Raw genomic sequence first — 25883 nt, forward strand, 5'->3', positions numbered from 1 at the left:
TAACATGAGAATACAAAACGCCAAATCTGGCACTAAAGAACTATTCTCTATATTAAGAGAACTCGAATCACCACTGCCTCCTTCAGAGGACTGCATTAAAGACAAGGCCTGGTGCAATAATGTCCAGCTTGCCCTCGCTAACAAAATTGCCCTCCTACAAACTAAGATAGAAGCAAAAAAAGCCAACCTCGCCTCCAAACAGAACCTCAATAGCATAATAAACCACACCACCCCTAATTGCCCTTCCTTCCACTTCTCACCAGTCACAGAAGAGGAAGTAATCAAGATAATCGCCAGTCTCAAACCACCCAACTGCAAAGGTGACATCTGTCCCGCCTCCGTCATCAAAGACTGGGCTAAAAATTCAGTGGTCCCCAATAACCTTAAAGAAGCGTGGGTCCTACCCCTGCTCAAAAAACCCAACCTCGACCCCAACATCCCTACAAATTACAGGCCCATCACCACAGTCCCTTTTCTCCTCAAAATCTCAGACAGGGTAACCTACCTCCAAATACAACAACATTTGGAAGACGACAACCTCCTAGGCCTGCGACAATCCAGCTTTAGACCAAGGCACGGGACTGAAACTGCCCTTTTGGATCTAAAAATCCAAATGGATGATGCCAAAGATAAGGGCAAACTGGCCATCTTGCTCTTGTTGGATCTATCTGCTGCCTTCGATCTGGTTGACCACCAGATCCTCACTCAACACCTCTCCTCGGCTGCTGCATTCTCTCAAAATGCCACTACGTGGATCCAGTGTAACGCTCACCCGATTCCCGTAGAGGCGCCGGTCTTGACTGGGCGTATACCGTATCTTCAAAGGTGATGTGTAACACACGGCTGGCTCTTTGGGCTGGACCTCTGTGCACTGTATGTCTGACTCGAAGGGTAAGATGTCTGCAGATAGAAAATATGGGATTAAGGAACTGGGTTATTGAATGTCTCTCTCTTCTTCCCTTTCTCTTCTCCTGTAGAACCCCAAAGGTTAACGCTCTCACCTTAGGTAAGTGAACGCCGTGCTCTCCATCTGCCTCGGGGCAGGGTGCTGTAACCAGTTTCTTCACTGGATAAGGGGAGCAGGCCTCTTGACTTCAGAGGACTGCTGTCCGTCGTTTACTGCACGAACGGTAAGTTTCGAGTAATCCTAATGTCTTTAAAGTCTTTAGTAATGATGTCTCTTGTTTTGCAGGGTTCCGGCGATGGCGGATGACGGGCTGAAGTGAGTTGAAGATGGAGCCCGTGTGATGAATAGAAGCGCCTGGAAGCACGTAAGTAAGCGCTTGTTGCCTGCTTCACGATGCGCTCTAACTGTCTTTTTATTTTGCAGGTACAAGTTCGGAGCGGCTGCAGGGTGCCGGAATACCCACTGGGTTAGATGTGGAAAGGAGTAATGGCACGTGAGTATTAAAGTTCCCCAATGTCTTTAAACGCACCTTGTTTTGTCTTTCAGATGCGGGATGCAGCGCCGAAGGCCTCCGGAGCGTGCGAAGAGTTGGTAAGCTTTTGTCTTTCAGATGCCGGAATGCAGCGCGAGGCGTTGGTGACAGCCGATGGACCAGGTAAGTGAAGAGCTGTCACTGAAGACCGTAATGCTAACCTGTTCTTTCTTGTCTTTATAGGTGTTGCTGAAGACTGGATTCAGGATGGTAAGCCTTTTTCCTTAGGCCCAGGATCCGATGCAGAAGACACGATGAGCGTTCTGCTGCAGAGGATGCAGAATAACGCAAATCAAGATTCATCCATCGGGTGTGGTTTAAATAGCCTCCTGTAGTGCTTAGGTGTCTCTTTCCACAGCCACGCCTAGGTAAGAAAAGAGTTCCTACTTTCCAGAAGAGTTCCAGTGTTCTGAATCTAGGGAGTGGCTCCTGCCCCACCCAACAGGAAAAGTAGTTCCAAACAGAAGAGGATCAGAGGCTCAACTGGCAGGCAAGTAAGCAGCATGGTCTGCTGCAGGTAAGTCCACCCAAGCATTATGAGCCCGGCGCTTCCAGCGCTGGGACTGGGCATATTTATGAGCCTGGTGCCACTGGCGCCAGGACTGGTTCCAAAAGGTCCCAATTGGGACTGGTTGGCACTCGGAACCTGGGTTATGGATCTGATTCCAAGGGAGTTGGGAAAACCCTGACCTTTTGGAAGCAGAGATCATGACATCCAGTCATTTCTGTCTGACAGGTCGACTAGGGTCTTCGCCCCTACTGCGGCTGCGGACCCTATCCCAATCACATGTGGAGTGCCCCAAGGCTCTTGCATTTCCCCCACACTTTACAATATCTTCACAAAGCTCCTCTTTGACCGTCTTGACGATCTGGGTGTCAGCTACACTAATTATGCAGCCGACACCTAGGTCCTCATCACCTTCACTCGCAGCTATGAAGAGGATGTTGCAAAGCTTAATGAAATCTACCTAGAAATCCAAGCCTGGATGGCCACACACAGTCTCTGCCTCAACGACGATAAGACAGAACTGCTTATCGTAGGCTCCCAGGCTCGCCTTAACAAACTAGACCAAAGGTATCAATCCTTCACCATTGACAGCAACATCATAAAACTTTCCAAAGAGGTCAAAACACTAGGTGTGTACCTCGACTCCACCTTGTCACTTAAACAAATAAACTCCACCATCTCAACCACTTCCTACACCAATAAACTGATCAATGCCTGCAGGCCCTTTCTCTCCACCTCTAGTTGCCTCACCTTATCTAGAGCGCTGATATTGTCTAAATTAGACTATTGCAACACACTCTACCTAGACACTACCACAAAAAACTTGAACAGGCTCCAGATCCTGCAAAATAATGCACCAAGATGCGCCCTTAACCACCCGCGCAAGGCTCACATATCCACGGCGAGCAAAGAATTCCACTGGCTCCCGGTCCGCGACAGAATTAAGCTAAGAACCGTGGTCATCACCCATAAGTGCCTGTCACACACTACCCCTCGCTACCTCTCTGACAAATTCACTAGACACTGCTCCACTAGACCCACCAGAACCCCCTACCTGCACCAACTAAAGATCCCCAACTACAACCTAAAAACAGCAGGAGGTTCCAGCTTCCCAGTGCTTGCAGCACAGTGCTGGAATACCCTCCCTCTTGAAATTAGATCAGAAGCCGCATTCTGGACATTCAGAGCCATGGTGAAATCATGGCTACTAGCCTAAACATCTAATCTCTCGACGACACGTTCGGCCAGCCGCCGCTCGTCACCATGTAGTAATGCTCACCCTGTCTATATCCGATTCAGGCCCACCCTTTAACCCGGTCCTCACTCTCCACTGTAAATATCTTGTACCCTGTTCCCTGTATATTCTATTTTTGTATGTAACTACTCAGAGCTTGGACCAATGTATGCTCTGACTGGTGTATTAAGATGTTTGTGTAACGATATGCAATGCTCCTGTGCACATGATTATGCGCCCAGCTACCTGAGGGTTCGGACGCGCTTTATAAATAAAGAAACTAAACACTGAGGGATCCATGAGTGAGGCCTTAACTGAAATCCACAACTTTGGGATGGTCTCGGGATTAACTTCCAAAAGTCAGCGGCGCTGGGAGTGGGTTTGACTCCGGCTGAACTAGAGTCCTTGGAGGAGAGAGGTCCTTTCCAGTGGAGCATCAAATCGATCCCCTACCTAGGGGTCCAGATCCCCGCACATCCAACGAAAGTTTATCGGGCTAACTTCCTGTCACTCTTCAAGGAACTAGAAAAGGATCTGACCCACTGGCAATCACAAGAGATCTCCCTCCTAGACCGCATCACGGCATGCAAAATGAACTTACTTCCTCGCTTCCTCTATGCCTGTACCGCCCTCCTGATCACCACCCCCCCCCCCCACAGCGGCTCCAAAGAAATATGGTGGATTTCATCTGGTGGGGGAAGAAAGCACACATCCCGCGGAGAACAATGATGGCCAGCACAAGACTGGGAGGCCTGGGGGTACCCAACCTCCGTAAATACCAAATGGCGGTGCAACTAGCCAACCTCCAAGCATGGGGGCTTGCTACAGGTCGACCGAAATGGGTGGAAATGGAACAATCCTGCCTCTCTCTCCCCCTTCGCTTCCTCCCGTTCCTACCTACAGCCTTACGTCGAAGTTGGCAGGGCACTCTAACAGCCACAAAACAAACGATAAAGGCTTGGGAGTGGGCTCGCAGAAACTGGGGTGTCCCAGTAGACCCGAGTGCGCTCTCCCCAATCTTCCTCAACCCAGCCTTTTCCCCCGGGGCCCATCCCAACAACTTTAGAAATTGGGTCGCAGGGGGCCTCACCACTCTGGGGCAACTCTTCGAGGGGAACTCCCCCCTAACCTTTGAATGCTGCAAGATGACTTTCCAGTTAGTGGAAACGGATAGGTATTCCTACGCCCAATTTAGGCACTGGTGCTCCCACCCACAGACCCGTGCGGCGGCCACAAGACCCCTCACCTAATTAGAGCTGACGGTGAACGACCTACCGGCCCGAGGAAAGATTTCTGCCCTATATAGACTGCTGCAGGAGGACCCCCTCCAGTTTAGGCCTTCCTATATGTCTCAATGGGAAACGGACCTCGGGCACACCATTGAGGATCACACGTGGGTGGACATCTGGACAAGAACGCGGACGACATCCCGCTGCATTACCATCCGGGAGTGTGCCCATAAACTACTCCTGCGCTGGTACTCCCCCCCGCCCCTCCCCTACGCCTTCACCACTTCCAACCGGCACTAGACCCCCACTGTTGGCGACTTTGTGGCCTTCCAGGATCCTACTTCCACATGTGGTGGACCTGCCCCTGAGTGAAGGAGTTCTGGACTCTCTGCTTAGCTACAATAAAGGATGACACCCAGGTGACCATTCCGCTCACGCCCGAACAGGTCTTCCTAGGGATTCCACTGCCAGGCTCATACCCGCAGTCGGGGAGAAGAGCTGCCCTGGTGTCCCAGTTCTTGTTAGCATCTAAGATCACGGTGGCCCGCACCTGGAAGTCTGCGGAAGGACCCTTGATGGCCCTTTGCTAGGTTAAACTCTGGGATATTTTGATAGCCGAGAGGGTCATGGCGGCCAAAGCAGGACTGCTTCACCGATTGAGACATCTGGGCGCCAGTACTGGACTATGTCCTGAACTACCCGGCCCAGACCCACAAACCGCGCCTGATTGCAAGAGCCCTTCACGCTATGGACGACCCGCTACCGCCACCAAACCAGTCCGACTAAGGCCTGAGAACTATGCCCGCCGGGGAATGCATGGAATGGGAGAAGGGGACTCTGGGTTTGCATGATTTGAGAAGCTACATGTAATGCGTTTGTATAATTTCTCCTGTGTGTTGATTTACAAATACGTTTTAAAAAAAATAATCCAGTTCGGTTTCAAATAGCCAAGTCTTGCTCAGACAAAGTTAATCACTCGACAGAACACTTATTAAGTTTCCACAACTCTCACGTAACAATCATGAAGCTTTGTCTTCACACTGTCAATAGTTCAGAGTAACTCCTCTGCTTTGGTAAACAACTGTTTTTGAACAACAATGCTTTGTCAGAATGATTTTTACCACAGTTCATCAAACACCTTATTGGACTTTACACTTTATTTTCACAACCACTTTTACAACAATTCAGAATTTCAATATTTTCTTCCGGGTCCACTAACCTGCCAGGACTAACCACTAACAGTCCCTTTCTTGGTGTACTCTCCTTCCAGGATAACAGCTCCTGCTACTACTACTACAAAGTACTGCGCGCTGTGGCTTGCTTCAAACTTCAAAGAAGTATTTTTCTTTCATCATCATTGAAAATCACAACTTCTTTCATAAGGATGCAATACACATTGATGCTGTTTTTTCCACTGGTATGTTTGCCAATTGTAGTGCAGGTTAAGTTCCTCTCCCCCTTGAGACTTCATAAGAGGACGGCTTCTGTCCTGCTACCTTTGGGTAGCTATTACCACACCAGTTAACTGCTGACAATGTCTCGTATTCACATTTTTCTTTGGGAAAATAATTTGCGTTTCCCCTTAGAATTGCCCTTCTTTGGTTCAGGCAATACAGATTGTCATTCTCACTTTCAAGTAACTTGCTCTGTATACTGACAGTAAAATGGTATCCTTGTTTATTCACAATTGGCTTTATTTGGCTCAGGCAATGCTGGTTGTTATTGAATTCCAATGTCCCCTTCTCTTTACTTGGGTAATGCTAGTTGTAATCTTGCTCAAGTATTGCCCCCTCTTTGCTTTGATGAGGACAGTGACCATTTGACTCAGGTATTGCCCCTTCTTTACTTTGGTAGGGATGGTTGCAACCTTGTTTAAATATTGCCACTGTTTTACTTTGGAGGAAAACGGGAGGAAAAGGATTGTAACAATCCCTAGCATTGTGTATAGTAGGCCACAAGTACTTTAAATCAGTTCAATACTCAATATGACCATTATCAGCCAGCAGTCTAGTACAGAGCGCTCCGGCATCACCTAATGAAGGCCAACTCACCAGTCTTCACTTGCGCATCCACTCAACCCGCTGCTGCTTCGGTCTTGTCCTCGCACTTCGGGTCATGGGAGATTGACAGCTCCAGTCACACTCGCACTGCTTACCAAAACGGGAGCTTGTCGCTTCCCTTGCGTGCTTCGGTGCACGCCAACCACTGGAGCAGAACGCTGCAAAGGGAGAGCTCCTCTCTCATGGGAAGGCCCACAGATGCACCGCTTTCTGCTGCGCATCCTCTGCAGATTAAGTCCCAGCTTCTATGACTCTCACAGCACCACACTCCGTTGAAATCATGGCGTTGGTCCCAGTGTCTTCTTTTGGCTCCTTTGACTGCTGCTCCCTTCTCCTGCTTCTAATGGTCCGCACCTGAAGGGGCCTTAAATATTCAAAAGTCTCACTCAGTTGTGGGTCATTAGAAGCACTAGCCTGCACATCATAGTTCTGCGCCTTCAAGGTCCTCTTTCTTGTCCCCGTACCTAGGGAATTATGGGACTGGAAGTGCTTAACCTTCTTGTTCATCTTTACCTTATGTCTTACATTGTTTAAATGATTTTGGAAATACATTTTGAGGAGAGGTTTGTAATGGAATCGATGATTGATTTTGGGTTTTACAGTGCACACCTATGGGTGAATCATAACCCTCAAAAGTAGGGATATGTATTCTGATTTCTACATACACTATTCCCCTGTTGGTTATAAGGGTTTTCATCTCCAACCAAGAAGGGTCTGCAGCTCTACCTGTAGCACCCGTTACGGCTGTTGGGAGGGAGATGGAGTTCTGTCCGGTGGTTTCTTCAAAAACAGGAGGCGGTATTCGCACTCCATTAGCTGAAGGACCCAGGCGTCAGAAGTAATTTCTTTCCATTTGCCCAAGAACCCGGAGTCTCTCCCTCCAACTGGTGAAGTATGAGGGTGGAGAGTGGGTGGGGGAGACCGCAAAGAGGCTTTGGAGGTGCTGCCTAAGTCGACACTAAAGCAGTAGTCGACAGTCTCGACCCTCCTCTACCTGGCAGTAGGAAGCTGCTCGGAGCTTTCTTGGCCTGGAATGCTTGCACCCTTCTGTGAAAGGTGGAGTACCTCATTTAAACCGATCCTCTGTACCCAAATGAGAATGTTGCTGCACTGCTAATCCTAATGATTTCGCAGTCAGCTTTGAGCCCTTAAATTCCTTAAGGACCCGTTAGGGGCCAAAAAGTTGTTCACCATCTAAGGCAAGGTCAAGCAGCATCAATTGAACATTTAGGGAAAAACATTAGCCCCCTCAAACAGGGGCGCCGAGTAAGGGGGGGGCCTCTGGGCCCCCTCCCCACCCCCAGAGAGAAGTGATGCAGCATCGATGGCCCTTTCCGTCGATACTGCATCACTTCTCTCCGGCCAGGTATAATCGCGAAAATGTGCGATTAAGCCCTCCTCTCTAGGACTCATTGGTGTATGGTCCTGGAGGGGAGGGTTTAGGCAGCGGTATTCAAACTGTGGGGCGCGCCCCTCTGGTGGGCCGCAGCCTCATGCCCAAGGCGGGCGCGCATCCACAGTTTGAACAAAAAAAAAACAAAAAAAAAAAAAAAGGTTAAATGACCAAAGAGTCGGGCTGTTGCTTCATTAACAAGCAGCGGCCTGATCCACGGCCCCTGTCACACATGCTTAGTGCGACAGGGGCCGGGCCTTTGCGAGGTCTCAGGCTCCATTAGGAGCCTATTAATGAAGACAAAAGAAAAAGCGCACACCTTTTGCCTTGATGATGGTCATCACGGCAAAAGAATGTGTGTGCTTTTTTTTGTCCTCATGAATAGGCCCCAAATGGAGCCTGACGCCCCACAAAGGCCTGGCCTCTGTCGCACTATGGGGGTGGCAGCAGGCTCGGATTGGCCCCTGGCAGGGCCGAAATCGTCCCAGGGGAGTAAGGGCCGGTTTGAAAAAAACAAAATGGGAAAAATTAATTTTTTTCAAATTTATTTTTTCATTTTTTATTCTTCAAAAACCATTCATGCTTCTTGGGTCGATATGAGTACCAACACAGGTTGGGTGATATTGTATGCATATTTGTTCTATAAAAAAGAGCTTAAGGGTAAGTGCTACATAATACCATATTATCATGTGGCCTTGGACGTCTGCTTGGAGTCACAGTAATTTGACAATATGGATCTATACACACAGATATTAATGATACGTATGGTGATCCATTGTTGTATGAAATGTATATCACCTTAGTGAAATCATAACCATATTTTTCGTAATGTAGTTTACTTAGGAACAATGCTATTTGATGCCACTTCCTATTTTGTCAAGGGGTGAAAGGTTGTGTTTCATCGCTTCCTGGGATGTCACTTTGGTGTGGGGTCAAATTACATCACTTTCGGTGATGACATCATCAGAGGTCAAGTGTCGTGAGGCGAGGGGTGGGCCACTTTCTTTTGGGTGACCGGGCCTATCTCTTGTCCCAGTCCGACCCTGGGTGGCAGCAGTGGTGTGGAACAGCCCAAGTGTCACAGAAGTGCTAGAACATATTTGGGCACAGGCACCTACTGTTTTACAAATTAAGCACTTGGTATACACATGCAGTTGCAATTAAATGTTCATTAAAAAAGTATGCCCTCAAGAGTATGCTATCACAGAGAAACGGGGACCCCAAAGCCAGTTCAACTACCCACTCCCAGGTGTGCTACTGAACAGGTAAATGTAAGTCGAGAGCCAACCAACCTCTTTCTCCCATCTGTGCTACTGTACCATACAAATAAGGGTGAATCGCTCTCCTGCAGCCTCTCTCCCAGTCATCGATTCTTGATGATTTACTGGTGCAGTCACAAAAAAAAGATTTTTTTGGAGGTTCATTTTGTTTACAAAAGTAGCGCATTGCTTAAACCCCCTGGCTGCCAGTTCATTGTCCTTGGAGCGTCCCAGGCTCCCTACCCCATGAGAGCCACCAACCTTGGGTGCTGTTTTATAACAAATGAAAGACGCAGACAGAACAATAACTGTGAGAGTCAACTGATCGATGAATGCTCTCATGCTCCATTCAGAGAGAGGCTTTGAAAATGTAGCTCTGACAAATCAGAGAATCAGGGGGGCAAAGAAGCACTGCACATCCCCACTCCCTCTTCATGGGTTTACAGTTGCCACCTGAAAGGTTGCCAGCAGCTAACCTGCCATCCTGTCCCAACTCCATGCCTCGTGTGCTATTCCCTGGTCAACCAAACCCTGTGAACTCATAGGCCGCATATGACCCACAGAAGTCTTTTTACCGCCCGTCCTGAAAGTCCGTTTCTTGCACTAGTGCTATTAACGCGTGCAGCTCCAAGGTATAATATTAACAACCAGTGTTTGTGGGTAAAGGGCCTGCATAAAGTCTCTATTTCAGAGCCAGAATCAAATGATAAGGTGCTTGTGGCAGTATGGAGTTCCAGGCCTCTGCTTGGACGCCGGGTTCTGCAACCTTTAGCTCTGCAGATGTGTTGGACTACAATGCTCATCAGCCCCAGCCAGCATAGTCAATGGTGATGGATCATAGGAGTCGTAGTCCAAAACATCTGGAGAGCCACATGTTTAAGACCCCTGGCTTTAAGGAACAGGAAGTAAAATAATCCATGAAAGTAACAGGAGTATGACGTTCCTGGATCTACATGGGTAGAATAAAAGTAGACTAGAAGAACAGCCTGGGGGCATCAAGTTTATTTAGGCTGGAATGGTGGGGATCTGAGTCACCCGAGGAGACAGGGCTATTTTACAGGTCTGACACCTGGTAATCCACTTTACAATAAAAGACAACATGGAGAGAGGTGATGTCTCTGTGTGGCCTGTAAATCTGCTGAGATACCACCAAACTGTACTACCATTACTGCCACTTGGTCTGGTGGTATTACTGCTGGATTACAAGTGGTGGTAGGCAGTGTTAGTCCCCATTAATTGGAGTCCATAGGGCTCCATGGTGGATTTCAGCGGTATTACTGCTGGTAGTAATTTTGCTGTTGGTAATATCCCAAATGGTTCTATTTTGGGCAGTATGGTGGAGGAAATACCTCGAGCTTCATGCTGGAGGATTTTCCTCCACCTTTGCCCTCAAACTCATAGTTGGGCGGTGCAATAATGTGGCTCTATACGGTATTACCAGTGTTGCCAGTCAGAACTCATTTACCTCAGCAATGTATTCAGTTCTCTGTTTTTTGTCCTGGCGCGTAAAATGTGCGATTTGCATTACAAGCTGTGTGCCGCATACTGCTTCCACTCTAAGCGGGGGAGAAGTTAGGACTGTGGGGACAGACGGCAGGACTTTTCAACCTTTTGACACGAGGGGCCTCCACTGAGTCTTTGGGGGCATCACCTCCCACGGGATATGGTACAGTATAATTACCTTATTGCTTTCTAACACTGGTTCCTCTACATCAGCCTCTTGCTGACATAGAAGGGTTTATAGCTGTTCAGTGGGCATTCAGTGGTTAAGATCTATGCTGGCCTGCCATCTTGTGATAAACGGCAGCTATTAACCTTAAATTTGTCGCCATTGCAAGTCTCACTTCTCCCACAGGAACAGCAGAGCCCGCTTGCCAGTGCCTGATAATCCCAAAATCCTCTGTAATTTTATGCAAAGCTGCATTTTATTTTCATAAGGTTATTTTACTCACTGAATGCTGATCAAGTGTTTTAAGTCTGGACTTTAACTGGGTGCTTGTAATTGCAGCACAAGCACTCTCTGCAATCTAAACTAGAGGTGCGTTTACAATGTTGATTGTTCCAAAATACATCTCCTAGTGTGCCGCTTTGGGTCAGGTGGCTCCCTTTAAGCTGTACACAATGATACATTGTCTGGTTGACATACTATGTGATTTGTGCATTTTATAAAGGAAACTAAGACCACTAGAACTCACCACCCCAGAAACTCCCAATCCCACCTTTGGGGACATTCCTGTGGACATGGGAACACAAAGGAAAGAATTAATAAAAAAGTATTTGCCTTCAAGAGGAAGCTAGATCTTTGCAAAAGAACAGTTGGAGCTGGGCAAGCCACCTAGCAACATTAAGGTCCAGCTTTGATGAATACTTCCCTGAAGTAAATGCTGGCATTAATGACTGGGTGATGCAGACTTTTCTGGCAGAGGAGGTGGTGCATCATCCATTTGATGCCCAGGAAGAGCTGATTGAGGTCCAGTCGGGCACTACTCTGCAATCTGAATTTAGGAACATTGCAGTGGGTGAATTTTGACTGAAGGTAATCCTGGAGTATCCTACATTGGCATGGTCTGCTATACAGTCGCTCTTACCCTTTGGGTCTTACTACTTGTGCGAAATAGGCTTTTCAGCATTGGCTTTTTTACTGACTCCTTCATTTTTTTGAATAAGGTGTGTTTCAAATGAACGTTGAAAACCCGGAAAGTGGGAGTTTTTAAAACATGGAGACAACCATGGCTACAACATTTAGATGCGAGTGCTTCCATCAGTCCCAAACATCACCTGGGTGCAGGGTGAGCCTGGGTAACTGCTTTTTAACATTGTACACTACTTTACCAGAATTTCTGGTAAACTACAATGTTAAAAGCAGTTAACACCCCCTCCCCCCCCAAGTCTGAAACCACACTTGATTGCATAATACTTCAGCCAGGATTGCATTATACTTCAGCAGCACATCTGATGTGTCCACTGAAAGGTTTAAGATTAAGCTACATCCCTAACTCTATCTGGTTACCCAGAGGTAACATCTTAGCAAATGTCACTTGTGGCTGGCCAATCTACAGCAGCACTATTGTAAGTTTGAATTGTTGATGTTTTAATGAACTATGGCACCACACACGTCTTGCTTGGTACTTTTTAAAATCGGGAAACAGCTTTACTTCTCGTTTCCCTTGAATTGTGAACTTTATTTTTTGGTGGTGGTGATGGTGGTACTCCACCTTGCAGCTGTACCTTCTGTTTAGCAAGCATTTCATTCTCCCATCTTAGTTGTGTAGCTGGACGATTATAGAGCGGTGGAGTAGGGGCAATGATGTCTTACTGGAATGCAACTGGAAGGCTTAAATCTCCTTTCTTGACTTTAGTATATGCAGTGCATGCTAGCCAATGTTTCCACTGTTCTGCGCTGCGCGCGCCAACACCCACCCCCCCCCGCGCACCGTTGCACCAAGTTGGCGACTACATGTAAATTTACGGTCATATAACTGCCAGTGATGTCACTTCCTGTATTTGGGCCCCCCCGGGAAATTCATAAATCGGCTCCCCTGCCCTCAAATAAGCAGACGTGTGCAAGACTGTCAAAGTGCTCATAGCACCACCCCTGCAGTTTGCCCCGTCCAATCCGGTTTGGAGCACTTGACAAACCATTTCTTTGCCACCATTCACTGTGTAAGAAGCCATTCTTGACCTCTCCGTCTGGGAAGTGATCCGCTGCTTCTGAAATGGTTCACCAGAGGATTTGGGAGAATTTAGAAAACGCAAAAGAGGCATTTATAGCTTTAAGATCCTGTGGTTGGGTGGCTGCTTCAGTGCTCCTGTAACCACGGGATGTGCGGCAGGTGTGAGTGAACCACTCCCGAGCCTGGGGCCTAGTTACAGCTGGTGGTGGATGGGCTCAGCCTGCATTAACTCTGCTGCGGGGCCTCCCGCCTGACCTGTGTCGGATCTGACGCGCCTGGGGGACTGGGTGGCTCAGACCACTGACATGAGGCAGATACTTGAATCCCGGGGGCTGGGGAGGGGGTGAGAGGCATCATCTGGATCTTCTCCCTGTGAAACCGGGCTGGTGCGCGGTGCCCCGCAGCCTAACCTGCGAGTGCAGCTACATATTGTTGTGAACACACAAGCTGCCAGGGACCCATCAGCGGCCGCGGCCTGAGACACACAGTGTTTCCTGTGCCCCTGCCTCCACCTGATGGCCACTGTGCTGTGGGATGAGCCGGCCCAAGCCTCCTCAGCGCTTGGTTGAGTGTGTGCAGGCTGTGAGGCATGGTGGGGGAAGAACTCCCTCAATTATAGGCCTTCTCTGCTGCAGATCCAGGACTGGGGCTGGGGCTGGAAAGATAACACAACCGTGGCACAGGTCCAGGGAGGAGAAGGAGCCATGACCACAAACCCAGAACTGGCCACAAAGGATGACTTGCAGCAATGGCTAACCGAGATTCAAAAGGATAGCCAAGGTAGTCTGGCAGGGATGGCAGGGAAGTTCTCTGCTACGGATAAGAGCCTGACGGACACCAAGCGCAAGGTGGAGGAAGTTGAAACCACCCTATGCGACCAATCCTACAAGACCAGCGAATGAGCCCAACGCATGGAAGCCCTGGAAGATAAAGTGGCCTTTCTGGAGGACAAGTATGAGGATTCAGAGAATTGCTCAAGGCATAATATTCAAATCAGGGGGTCCCATCCTCAGTACCTGACCGCAAGCTGGAGGCCTACATCACAGATCTCTCTCGCCAGATCCTGGATGCCTCGGCAGATGAGCCGATTAAACTGGACAGAACACATGGTGTCTGGCTGACAGGGCCAGAGCGACACGACTTTACCCGATGGCCTCACGAGAGCCCACTTTTATAAAGTCAAGGAGAAGATTTTAACCCGATCCAGGCAAGTTGATGAGATTTTCTTCCACGGATCCTCCCTGGACCTCTACCAAGATCTAGCAGGCACCAACCTTTAAACACAAAGCACTCAGATAACTAACGGAATGGCTCAGCAAAAAAGACATGCGCTACAGATGGAGTTTCTCCACAGCCCTCCCCTTCACCTACCAGAGCCGCTTCTGGTCGGTCTCATCTATGGAGGAGGCTGAATATCTCTCTCCGGACACAATTCGTCTGCAGGCAGATGGGGATCCGGATCGGTCATCCAGGGTAGGGTGGGCCCTTGGACTAAAGTAAGAAAAAGCCAGAAGAAGAAAAAGGAATGTAGAGTCCCTGGATGAATATGCATGGACTGGAAATGGGCAGCTGGAATGCCTATGGCTGCTCTGGCCAACCCATTTCTGTGCTTGGGGGTGACTGCCGACCCCGGGAAATAGGGTTGACTGCTCTTCTCTAGGGGAGGCAGACTTGGTTAAAGTGGAACCTGTTACACGTTCCCCCATATCAGTTCTTTGGTCGCTTAACAGCTGAAATTCTGATGTTAGTAATGTTGGTTGGGAAGATTCATTTTTTGTTGGGGGTGAGGGTATCTCGTTTGGGACAAAAATTGGGACATGGAGCAAACAGCACAGAGCAGGATTTTAGGGAAACTGCCGTAGAGGATAGATGGTTATGGGGCTCGCCCAAAGAGCCGGATGGCTAACACTGCTTTAGACTCACAGGATACTAGACTGTCCATACTCACTTGGAACTTACAGGGCCTAAACTCAACGGTCAAGCGCAGATCCATAATGGCAAAGTTGGGGGACAACTACCCCTCCGTGGTCTTCCTACAGGAGAATCACTTTTTGAAAGCGGATGATGGGAGAGTCACACGCAGCTTCTCACCTGTGTCTTTCACAATCAGCGGAGAGAAGAGGAGTAGCTATACTATTCAATAAAGCCACCCCCTTCACTGGGACTCTGCATGACCGTAATGGGAGATTATTTGGGGGTTAAGGGCACATTATTGGGTAACACCTTCACATTCATTGCTGTATACTCCCTGCAAGAAAGGAATGGCATCAAAGAAAGATAGACACATGTGATCACAGTTCAAGGGTGTTTATTAAACTGTAGAATGGGTGAGATAAACGTCTAATCTAAATCTAAGATGGGAGCAAGCTTTGACCATCAAATAATAATACCGTCCAGGTGGAGTCTATTCAAATAAAAGGGCCTATACTAAGAAACCTATTGCCTAGCCTTATAGCTATGTTACAAAATAGTGTGGGATAATGCTCATAATAAAAGAAAGAAGTGTTCACAAAATGATATGTCAGGATGTTATGGCCAGGTTCCCCCTACCCCATGTTTTTAGCACGGGACAAGGCAGTACTCGAGCAGAGCACACTCCAGGGCTATTCCAGCATGAGCTTACAATTACTTTTCTCAGTATCAAGGCTTTCTGTGCCCAAGTCTCTTCTCATGCAAAGACTCTTGCTTCAGAGGGCCTGATACAACAAAACAACAAAATCTAAGTTCCTTCTGTTAACCTTTAAGTTGAGTGATTACTCTTCACCCTTGGATCCCCCTCAGCTGGACTTCGATCCTTTCTCGGTTGTTAGCCTCCCTCAATCGGGCTCGGAACAACCACTGACTGAACATCCCTCAGTCGGGTTCATACTTGTCATCACAATGCTGTTTACTTCACTTCTTCACAATTTTACTCTTGATGTCCCTCAGTCGGATATACTATCGCCTTTCAATCACTGTTTTTATGTATAATATTCACAATTCTCAATGTCTTTTTAAACAACCCCCTCGGTTTAGTAAGGTCCCGCTCATCTGGGCTCAGCCCTTCCAGAGCACTTTCCAACTTTAAACAGACTTCAGAAGGGCAATTTCGTCTCGCTGGGTCACTCCGTTAGCCTACGGAAAGCTTGAGTTTCACACACACTCAGTTCACATGGTGTTCCCCTCATCAAAACGCCTCTTTCACAACATCAAAACTCCTAAAATGTGTCAAGGACTTTCAATTGTACAAGGGACTTGGTTTGACATTTGTAGGACCACCTTAACACCTTATACGGGCCTTCCCTATGGCCTCTTGGTACTTGTAGTTTCTTTACTCACAAATGTTCAACACAGTCTCGTTCAGTAGAGGGGTACCATCCAGAAATCTTTGACTGAACGCCCACGTGGCGCCGGACCACTCTGGTACCAAGTTTGTTCACAAAAGACCTCCTGTCTCTTTATCTTCTTAATGTTACCACTGCAACCTTGATCCAAACAGTCCGGTTCACTATCGGGTTCTTCCGACTCACCGGCTGTGCTGAACTCACTGGCGGTTACTTTGCCGCTGGAGTCAAGGACGGTACCACAATGGCAACCTCACCTTTATGCCCTGGCTATCAGTGCGTAGAGGGTGCTGTGTACCGCTGACACCTCTCGCACCATCACCGTCTCCTGAAACGCCGGAGTTTGAAAGTCTGTGCCTGTAGTGAGGTGAGCACGGGTACCCCACCATAGGATCGCCAGATGGAACTCCTCATCGAGAGGGATCCTGTCCTCGAAGCAGCCCGTCGCCTGAAACCAGCGGGCGTCCGAAGTCTGCAAAGGAGTACCAGATAGATGCATGAGGACATCATCCCGAGGAGGGACTTGATGGACCTCACCCTGGCCACGTCCGTGGCTAGCAGGCGCCGCACCTTGCCCAGGATGGTCTTCGTCCTCTCCTCTGACGGGGAGGCCAATTGCCCCACTGTATCAAGCTTTACTCCCAGAAACGGTGCTACTTGCGACGGAACCAGGTGGGATTTGAGGTAGTTGATGGCGAACCCCAGGTCCGTGAGCAGCCAGACGGTCCTCGCTGTGTGTTCGACGGTGAGTTCTCTTGTCCTTGCCCGGATTAGCCAGTCGTCCAGGTAGGGGTAGACGTGGATCCCCTGCAGGCGCAGCCGCGCCGCCACTGGTGCCAGGCACTTGGTGAATACCCTGGGTGCCGACTTTAATCCGAAGGGTAGGGCTCTGAATTGGTAGTGGCGTCCCTGAACCACGAACCTGAGAAACTTCCTGTGCCCTTTTAGAATGGGCATGTGGAAGTAAGCATCCTCCAGGTCCAACGACGATAGGAAGTCGCCCTCCTCCAGCTGTCCCAACACGTGCTGGAGGGTGACCATCCTGAATTTCTGCACCTTGATGTATTTGTTTAACCGACGCAGGTTCAGGATGGGGCGCCAACCGCCTGTCTTCTTTCTGACGAGGAAGTTCCTTGAGTACACTCCGGAGCCCCGGAGCCTCCTGGGGACGAGCTCGATGGCACCTTTCTTGAGCATCGCCCTTACCTCCACCAGCAGTTGAGGGAGGTGATTCTCCTTCCTGGCCACGGGAGGAATTCGAGGGCACTTCTTTTGGAATTCCAGCGAGTGCACGTTGGCCAGGGTGTCCAGCACCCAACGGTCGGTGGAGATGGACTCCCACACGCTGACGAACTTAGTCAGCCGCCTCCCATCGGGGTGCTTCGGTGGGGGCCCGACGACAGGGCCGGGTCAGTCTTGCTTGGAGGCGGCCTTGCCTCCTTGGCGACGACGGCGGGATCCCCCTTGCATGCCGCAAACTCTGTAGGCCTCCTGGGAAGAGGAGCAGGCCGCCTGGCGGTAAGTAGAAGAGCCACCGCTGGATCCTTTGGAGGCACCCTGTCTGCCTCCGGAGCTCCGAAAGGGCCGTCGTCGTTGAAGTACCCCTACGGCCCGGGCCGTCTCCGAGTTGGTCTTGATGGCCTGGAGAGACTTGTCTACCGCCTTACCAAAAAGGTTGCTGCCGTCGAATGGCATATCCAACACTCTGGTCTGGACGTCCTGTCGAAAGTCTGTCGCCTTGAGCCATCCTCGTCGTCGGAGGCAAACTCCGTTGCCCAATTCGCGAAATACGGTATCAGCAATGCCGTTGCCACCGTTATGGCGTGATCCGACGCCACCTCGCCTTCCTGCAGAATTTGTAGGGCCTCTGCCCTCTTGTCAGGTAGAAAGTCTAGCAGGGGAGCTATCTTGAACCAGAGCTCCCTGTCGTAGCGGGCCACGATCGCTAAGGCATTGGCCGCCTTAATCGTCGTCGCCGACAAGAAGAGTTAGGCAGTATGCAAAGTATACACGATAGGCACTCAGATACAATAGCACAAGCAAACACTGACCAGAGCTTTGGTATCAAAGTATATAATTATTTATTTAAAAACACACTGTTTGAAACACTCCCGCACTCTTATTGTAAAACACTCTAAACACAGTTACTATTATAATATATACAACCCTTATTCCTTATCAGATAAGTCTTAGTTAACACCACTTATTTCCAGACAGAGGTGAGCGCTTAACTATAGATGGCACTCCAATAAGTTCATGAAGAAGGGAGGGGAAAAAGACAGAATATGTGAAGATACACCACTCTAAGATTTAGGAACACTTTTAGCAAGGCAGAAGAGCAAAAGTCACTTGTGAGCCAAAGTCCATAGGCTGGGCCCACTCTTAGAGAGAGCAGAGCTCAAATGCGCCCAAGATCACACAGTTACACTAGGCTTTGAAAGTCTTGCAGAGAGTTCGAAAAGAGTTTAGAGAGGCTCAGAAAAGTTTAGCCAGGGTGTCCCAGGCTAACCCAGGTTCGAAAGCCGGGGGCTAAATCTACCCCGTACAGTCGGTGGCAAGGGAAGTCAGGCGGAACACGGTACCTTAAGTGGGAAGGATCCCTCCAGCGGTGGCAGTTGTTCCTGGCAGCGGGTGCAAGTCTCGGCGTCGTCCAGGGAAGAGAAGATCTCGACTTGGAGGAAAGATGAAGGTCGTTGCACTGCCAGGGAAGAAACCAGCCGCGGAGTTTTCCGGTTAAAGGTATTACCCTTTATTTCGCGGTCATGGTAAAATGTGGTATTCCGGTTGCCGGGGCGCTTGGCACAGGCAAGGCGGCCACGAGATGCGTCGGGAAGGCGAAAAGACGGTGAAACTGGTTATCCCCACCAGTCAATGGAAGAAGACTCTCCGGCAGGAGATCTCCTCTGTCGTTGGGAAAAGTGGTGAGACGTTCCAGCTGGGCTCCACCAGTGGTTTCGTTGTAGCAGGTCGGCTCAGCTTCTCCCTCGTCGGATTCTTAGGTCCTGTGGCGACTTCTGAAGTTCCAGTCCCCAAAGCCCTGCTTTTATGCAGAAAACCCCCATTCACTCAGCCTAGCTGTCACTCAAACATGCTATGTGGTTGGGCCAATTAGGACGGAGTGCGACTTGAGTTGCCTAGGCAACTCAGTCCAGGGTGCCTAAATCCCCCCCCCACCCCTCCTAAGTACCCCAGACAGAGTGGCACCACTTTGGAGGGCTTCTGTGGAGAAGCCCGCCAAAAAGTGGAACAAAGGGCTCGACTTGGGTTGGAGTCACAGAAGAGAACACAAATGCCATTTTAGAACCGAGTTTTGGCAATAAATACCAACCGGATAATTAAATAAACCGGCGGTATGTTCCAGGCTATCGTAATTAAATAAATAAAGATAGTAGCCTCGAACAATGGGAAAATCCCATAGAGAAATATTTGCGGTTGAATATAAAAAGTAGTATCCACTGCCACCAGCCAAAACTCGATCAGGGGGGACGGAGACGTGCCCCCTCGACTAACAGACCCCGGGGCAATCGAATTGCCCCAGCCAGTACGTCCAAAATATGATGGTTTGTACTGATTCTGTTCAGAATTCAAGACTAGTAAAGTCAATGGTGACTTTACATGCCCTGGGAGACAGTAGTCAGTCCCAGGGTATGGAGTCTATACTGGGGGGTCACTATGACAGCCCTGTGTTACTGCACTGAGGGTGCTGTGTAACACATCACAAAAACACATGAAGCCCTATGGAGTAAAAGACCCCATAAGCCCATTAAACACATCTAGATTCAAAGAAACACACTCAAATCATGTCCATGAGTGAGGGTAAGAGAGTCTCACTCTTGGCAGGAGAAAAAAATAAACCCAAAAAATCCAGCAAAGCTGCTGGGGGACTCACTAGGTTAGGAAATTCAGCCAAAACAGAGCATTCTCCCTAACACCCGTTACCGGAAGTAGAAACGGTGGAGCTTGAGGCTCGATTAAACCGGAAAAATGAGAAAATCTCCTGAAAAAGTGCGAAAACGCAGCAAAAACTTGAGAGCTAAAGCACGAGGACTCCCAACACTTGAGCGTGCGGTAAAAATCTGAGGATGGCTGCCAGAGGCAGGGCTTAGGGAGAGGGCAGTCATTGGCTGGGGGCAGTATGACCCAGAGATCAGTGATTGGTTACTACTAAGAAAGACAGATCAGAAACAAAACTGATACAGATTTTTCTTTACCGAGGATTCCCAGCCTGACGACGGGGAATATTCATGAGCATGTGAATCCATGCCAGACCCCATGCTGGAGAAATAACATGCATTCAATTATTTTGCCTCAAGTTTTAGGCCTCATTTGTGGTTGGCATCATTTGTGTCCATTTTATCTTCTGTCTACGACTTAGATTTCCATGGCAATTAAAAGATATCAAATGTGTACTAAACTCCATTCCAACACTTCCATTTGTATCATAATACCTAGTAAAGGAAATGCATGATTGAATAGTGTAACAGAATATAAAGAAAAGGTGAGGGATTAAGAAATTGTTCGACTATTTTCAAAATTACCTTTGTGATGTAGAATTTTTTCAATCCATCCAGAAAAGAAGTAAAAATGGAGGATACCTGGGGCTTCAGCGCATGTCCTGTGGGTAAAGAGGGCATATTGAGAGACTATAGCAGGATGCAACAAATATTTATCTTTAGAATACAAAGACAATCTTAAAACAAAAAAACAAATTACAGTGGCAGAATTCTTTAAACATTTTACTTATTTTAGTGAAGTGTTTTGGACATATATGATTGATCTTATTTGGTTTCTCAAGATACTTTGGTTTGAATCAAGGTATCTTTTAAAACATATCACCAAATTCCGACCTAGTCCTTTCATTGTGGTTAGGGTTGAATGTCAAGCCATATGCTTAAACAAAAATATGATTGCCAAGCCTAGCAAGGAAAAAGTTGAAGGTGAAACGAAAGGCTATCTTTAAATGCATAAGCCAGCTCTGGATAAAAGATCTTTTGATAGTTGGTGGCAACTATAACATACAGTTGATCTGTCCCTTGCTAAATCATAAACCAATAGAAGGTTTTGTATGAAACAAAGCATTTACCATTAAAGTTTTCAATGCCGGACTACATGACCAGAGTTCAAAATTGCTGGGAGCTATTTAGCTCCTGATTCTATCCCAGGAGAGCCTGGTGTGATAAAAAGAAACTTGAAACACTTGTGTATAGGTGCGTTATAAATGCCATATCCTATCAATCCTGTGGAGTCATCACTGATCTCCTCCCATGTGGCATGGGGATGGCAGCTGCTGCCTGATCCTGAAGGTGGTATCATGAGGGAGGATCATTTGGGAGGAGACGGCTGTCGGGAGAGGGTGGTAACCATCAGGAGAGACATGGTATTCTTCCCTTCTTAGAGAAGAACACCTCATAATTCTTAAATTCTTGATGGCTTGTTGTCGCCCTAAAAGTCCCTCCCCTTGTAAAATACAGAAGCCCCTCTCTGCCCCTCACGCTAGACAAAAAAACACTCAAACCTCACTCATACATAAGACACATCCAACATCTTATGTTTCTAAGGTTTTCTAAACAAGAGTTTTGAACAACATCATTTCAGAAATCCAAGAAAGTATTGACTTCCATCTCCCATAAAGCCTCAAGTGTTGAGACGAGGAAGAGGATGAAAGTTAATGCAGATCAAACGAAACACCAAGTCGAATGCGCAGAATAGTTGTTTCTATGGATCTCGAGTGTGCAGGAATTTAAAGATGGTATCTGCACTCGAGAGCAGTAAAGGAAATCTGAGCCGGAGAGCGAGGCAGAGGTAGCCTTACGGAGAAGGAACGTGCTGGCGGATGTCGGGAACGCAGTTGTTTCCAAACAGCAGCTCGCCCCTCTGTAGACAGCTTACCGGAGTCGCGCGAGGCCAGGGGAGACGTTGCGGGCACAGTGAAGAGACCACCGGCGCTCCCGGACTCGCAGCAGAGCCACCGGAGATACAATAGAGCTGAGAAGCATCAGCATTGGATCTTGGTCGCAGAGAGAAGCCGGAAAGGAAGCCCAGAACTTCTGGCAACATGGAAGGAAGGTCTGCAGTGCGAAGAAAGCCACCACAGGGAGGAAGCTTCTCTGCCGCAACGTGGCACGAGCCAGGAACGCACCAGGATACCAGTGGGACCTTGCGCGTACCGACAGGCATGTAAAGTAGATAAATGCAACAAGAATATTTGAATATCTACCGAAGGCAAAACTTTAACTAGTTCCCATGCATGAGATGTCAGTGTGGGGACCACTGGAGCAAGTATTACTCTAAGTGATTTTAACACTATTGATCTTAGTAATGAACACTATTGAAATAAGTTCAGTGGCAGAAATTGACAAGTCCCCATCTGTGAGATGACAATTTGAGGACCGTTGGAACAAGTACTACCCTAAGTAAATGAATACTTCAGAATTACTGCGACAGAACTTGAACACTTCCTCATGTATGGGATGTCAATGTGGGGAAAGTTGGAACGAGCAATTCTTCAAGCAAATAAAGTATAAGCATAGTGAAGTGATGCAATAGTCCTATACTAAAGGACAGTGAAAGAGAAAATTAATAGTTACTCGCCGTAGTGACTAACATACTCTTAGTCCATAGTCCCCTTTCCTCCATACTGTATGGGCGTCCCTCGCAAGGGACAGGAGACTGTACCTTTTTCTGCAGAAAAATCATCTTCCCCTTTAAATTTAGAGCAGGCAACCCTGGGAGCATGCGCTCGCCTGACTCGGCCCACCAGCGCCCCTCCTCAGTCCCCATTGACGGGCCGACAATTTTTAACATTGCCTAATGACACCAGTATTATTGAGGGGGCACGTATGGAGGAAAAGGGACTATGGACCAAGAGTACGAGTCACTACAGTGAGTTACTATTAATTACTCTTCCGTCCAGTCCCCTTTCCTCCATACTGTATGGGCGATTACAAATGTAAGTTAGCCCCAGGGTGGAGAGGAGGCCCTCCTTAAGAAAACAGGTTTCTTAGAACCGCCTGCCCAAAAGCCGCGTCTGATCTGGAGGCGGCGTCCAAACAGTAGTGCTTATAGAAAGCCGAAGGGGTGGCCCAGGTAGCCGCCCTGCTGATGACCTGCAATGTCAAATGCCATTGAAACGAGATGGCCGTGGCTTTGGCTCCAACCGCATGGGCATGCAAATTGGCTGCCACTGGTTTGGGCTGCCCCTCATAGGCCTCCTTGATGGCCGCAACCATCCACCTTGCTATGGAGGCCTTGGATAGCCGGGCCTTGAACCACCAAAAGTGATTGAGGGCATCCGAACTGCGGAAGTCCTTAGTCCTGTCAAGGTAGTATTTTAGCACGCATCTGACATCCAGACGGTGCAAGACCCTCTGAGGCTCATCCTTGGGGTCGGCGACGAAGGTGGGTAAAACCATTTCCACGTTCAGGTGGAAGGAAGTGGTCGCCTTGGGTAGTGTTAGGGAGAATTCTCATTCTATGGCTAATTTCCCTTACCTATAGAGTCCCCCAGCAGCTTTGCTGGATTTGAAGGGTTTGTTTTTTTCTCCTGCTAAGAGTGAGAGACTTTTTCCCACTCTTAGGCATATTTGCTATGTGTGTTCTAGGCTATTTTTTGTGTATAATGTCTATGGGGTTTATCTCACCCCCATAGAAACCATCTTTATCCACATGTGTTATCCAGCACCCTGCGTGCAGTGACACAGGGGTGTCGTAGCGACCCCCAAACATAGACTCCATACCATGGGACTGACTACTGTCTCCTAGGGCATGTAAAGTGCCCATTGACTTTCCTAGTCAATCTTTATGAACAAAACCAGTACAACCCATCTTACTATGGAGGTACTGGCAAGGGTTAATAGTTTTTCCCTTATGTTCATTTTCGAGAGGCTACCGTACAGTCCCTCTCTCACAAGTTTCTGACTGGTGGCAGTGGTTACTACCAAAAATATTCGACCGGAATATTTCCCTATGGGATTTTCCCATTGTTCGAGGCTACCACGTTCACTGACAGCCTCCAACATACCGCCAGTTTATTTTTATATTAACTTTACTCCGGTAGGTTTTATTTGCCAGAACTTTCATATAAATTATTTTTCGTGTCTTTCTCTAAAATCCTAACCCAGGTCGGGGATCCTTTGTTTGTCCTTTTGGCGGGCTTCTGCCAAGAAGCCCTCCTTTTGGTGCCACCGAGTCTGGGGTGGATCCATTGTGTGGGAGGGGGAGTAGGACCCCTGGACAGGGTTGCCTCAGCAACCCATGTCGCACTTTGTCCTGATAGGCTGGAGGGTCTCCCGCCAGGATGACCACTCCACTGTGTGAGTGACAGCTAGGCTGTATGAATGGGGATCTTTTTGCATAAAAGCAGGGTCCTGAGGACTGGAAGAGAAAGATGTCGCCACTGGAACTAAGAAGCCGAAGAGGAGCGAAGCCAAAGACCTCTGCACCAACTGAACCACCAGTGAAGCCCTGCTGCAGCGTCTCACCACTTTTCTCCACACGAGAGAAGATCTTCATCTGCAAAAGCTTTCTTCCCTTGAGCTGGTGGGGCCAACCAGTTTGCCAATCGCCTTCCAGGACCTGCCTTGGCCGAATCGCCAGTGCCCTGCACTCTGAGATCGGATAGCCAGGCACCCGTCCACCCGGGCCGCGATTTAAAGGAGCGTACCTTTTATTTCGTATGGCTGGTTTCATCCCTGGGCAGTGCAGTAACTCGAACCTTCCTCCACGACGAGAGTCTCTCTTCCTCTGCTGGATCCACAGCTACCAACTAAATCTTTGTGGTACAGACTGATACCAAAGGGGATTTATTGCTCATACCTGCAGTCTTAATCTTCTGTAGTGCTCCCTAAGGGATCTGCACAGGATTCTGCCTAACAGGTAGGAACGCAGGGTGCATCCGGAGGACCACCTTGTCCTTGTGAAGGGTAGTGTAGGGGTCCGATGACACGAGAGGCTGGATTTTGCGGACTCCACGAGTGGAGGCGAGGCCTACGAGCAGCGCAGTCTTTAGGGTGACCAGCCTGATGTCCGCAGACGCCACTGGCTCGATGGTTTGCGTGCCAAGGCTTCCAGGACTACATTGAGGTCCCATACAGCTTGTGGCTTCTTTATAGGTGGGTAGAGCCTTTGGAGGCCCGCCAGATTCCGCTTGACCACTGGGTTAGCAGAGGAGAAAAGACCCTCTTCCGAATTTCTGTAAGCTCCTATGGCTGCCAGATAGGAGCAGCATGTGTCCACCTGAACTCCAAAGGGGGCGAGGTGTGCTGAGAAGGAGAGTACGTTGTCCAACATGCACTTAAGGGTGTCGATCTCCTTGGAGTCTGCACAATGACAGAATCTGGACCATTTGTGCTCTTATATTGGCTCCTGGTAGCTTTGCTTCTGGCGCCCTGGATGATCTCCAGAGTAGCCTGAGAAGGGCTCAAGTGCTACAGTGTGACCTGCTCAGGAACCAAGCTGCGAGGGCTAGCTTGTTAGGAGCGGTGTGGAGTACCCTGCTCCCCTGCTGGGTTAGTAGAGGAGCTGGACCCAGCGGTAGGTGGATTGGGGGGCCTGTCCGATAGGCTGAGCAGATCGGAGAACCACGGTCTCACCGGCCACCAGGCTCATAAGGAAATTGATTCAACCAAATAAAAACCAATGAAAAACAACAAATTTTGTGGACTCTACCTACATACTCAGCTGAGTGGGCACAAGAAGCTTTTTGTATACTAATTACAGCACAAGCACCATATCAGTAGAAACTAAAACCAAGCTACCAGGATACA

General features: G+C 48.5%; 1 protein-coding gene across 1 annotated transcript in view; it reads right to left on the reverse strand.

Annotated features, from left to right (window-relative positions):
- Window positions 1–25883, reverse strand: part of AGPS (alkylglycerone phosphate synthase) — a 1795747-nt gene that overhangs the window by 714075 nt on the left and 1055789 nt on the right. The window contains exon 13 of the mRNA XM_069616114.1: window positions 20658–20734. Within this exon, the coding sequence (XP_069472215.1) occupies window positions 20658–20734 (77 nt within the window). The remainder of the gene's footprint in view (window positions 1–20657; window positions 20735–25883) is intronic.

The sequence above is a fragment of the Ambystoma mexicanum genome, chromosome 9 (genome assembly GCF_040938575.1).
Source record: "Ambystoma mexicanum isolate Mex_15411 chromosome 9, UKY_AmexF1_1, whole genome shotgun sequence".
Taxonomy (NCBI): domain Eukaryota; kingdom Metazoa; phylum Chordata; class Amphibia; order Caudata; family Ambystomatidae; genus Ambystoma; species Ambystoma mexicanum.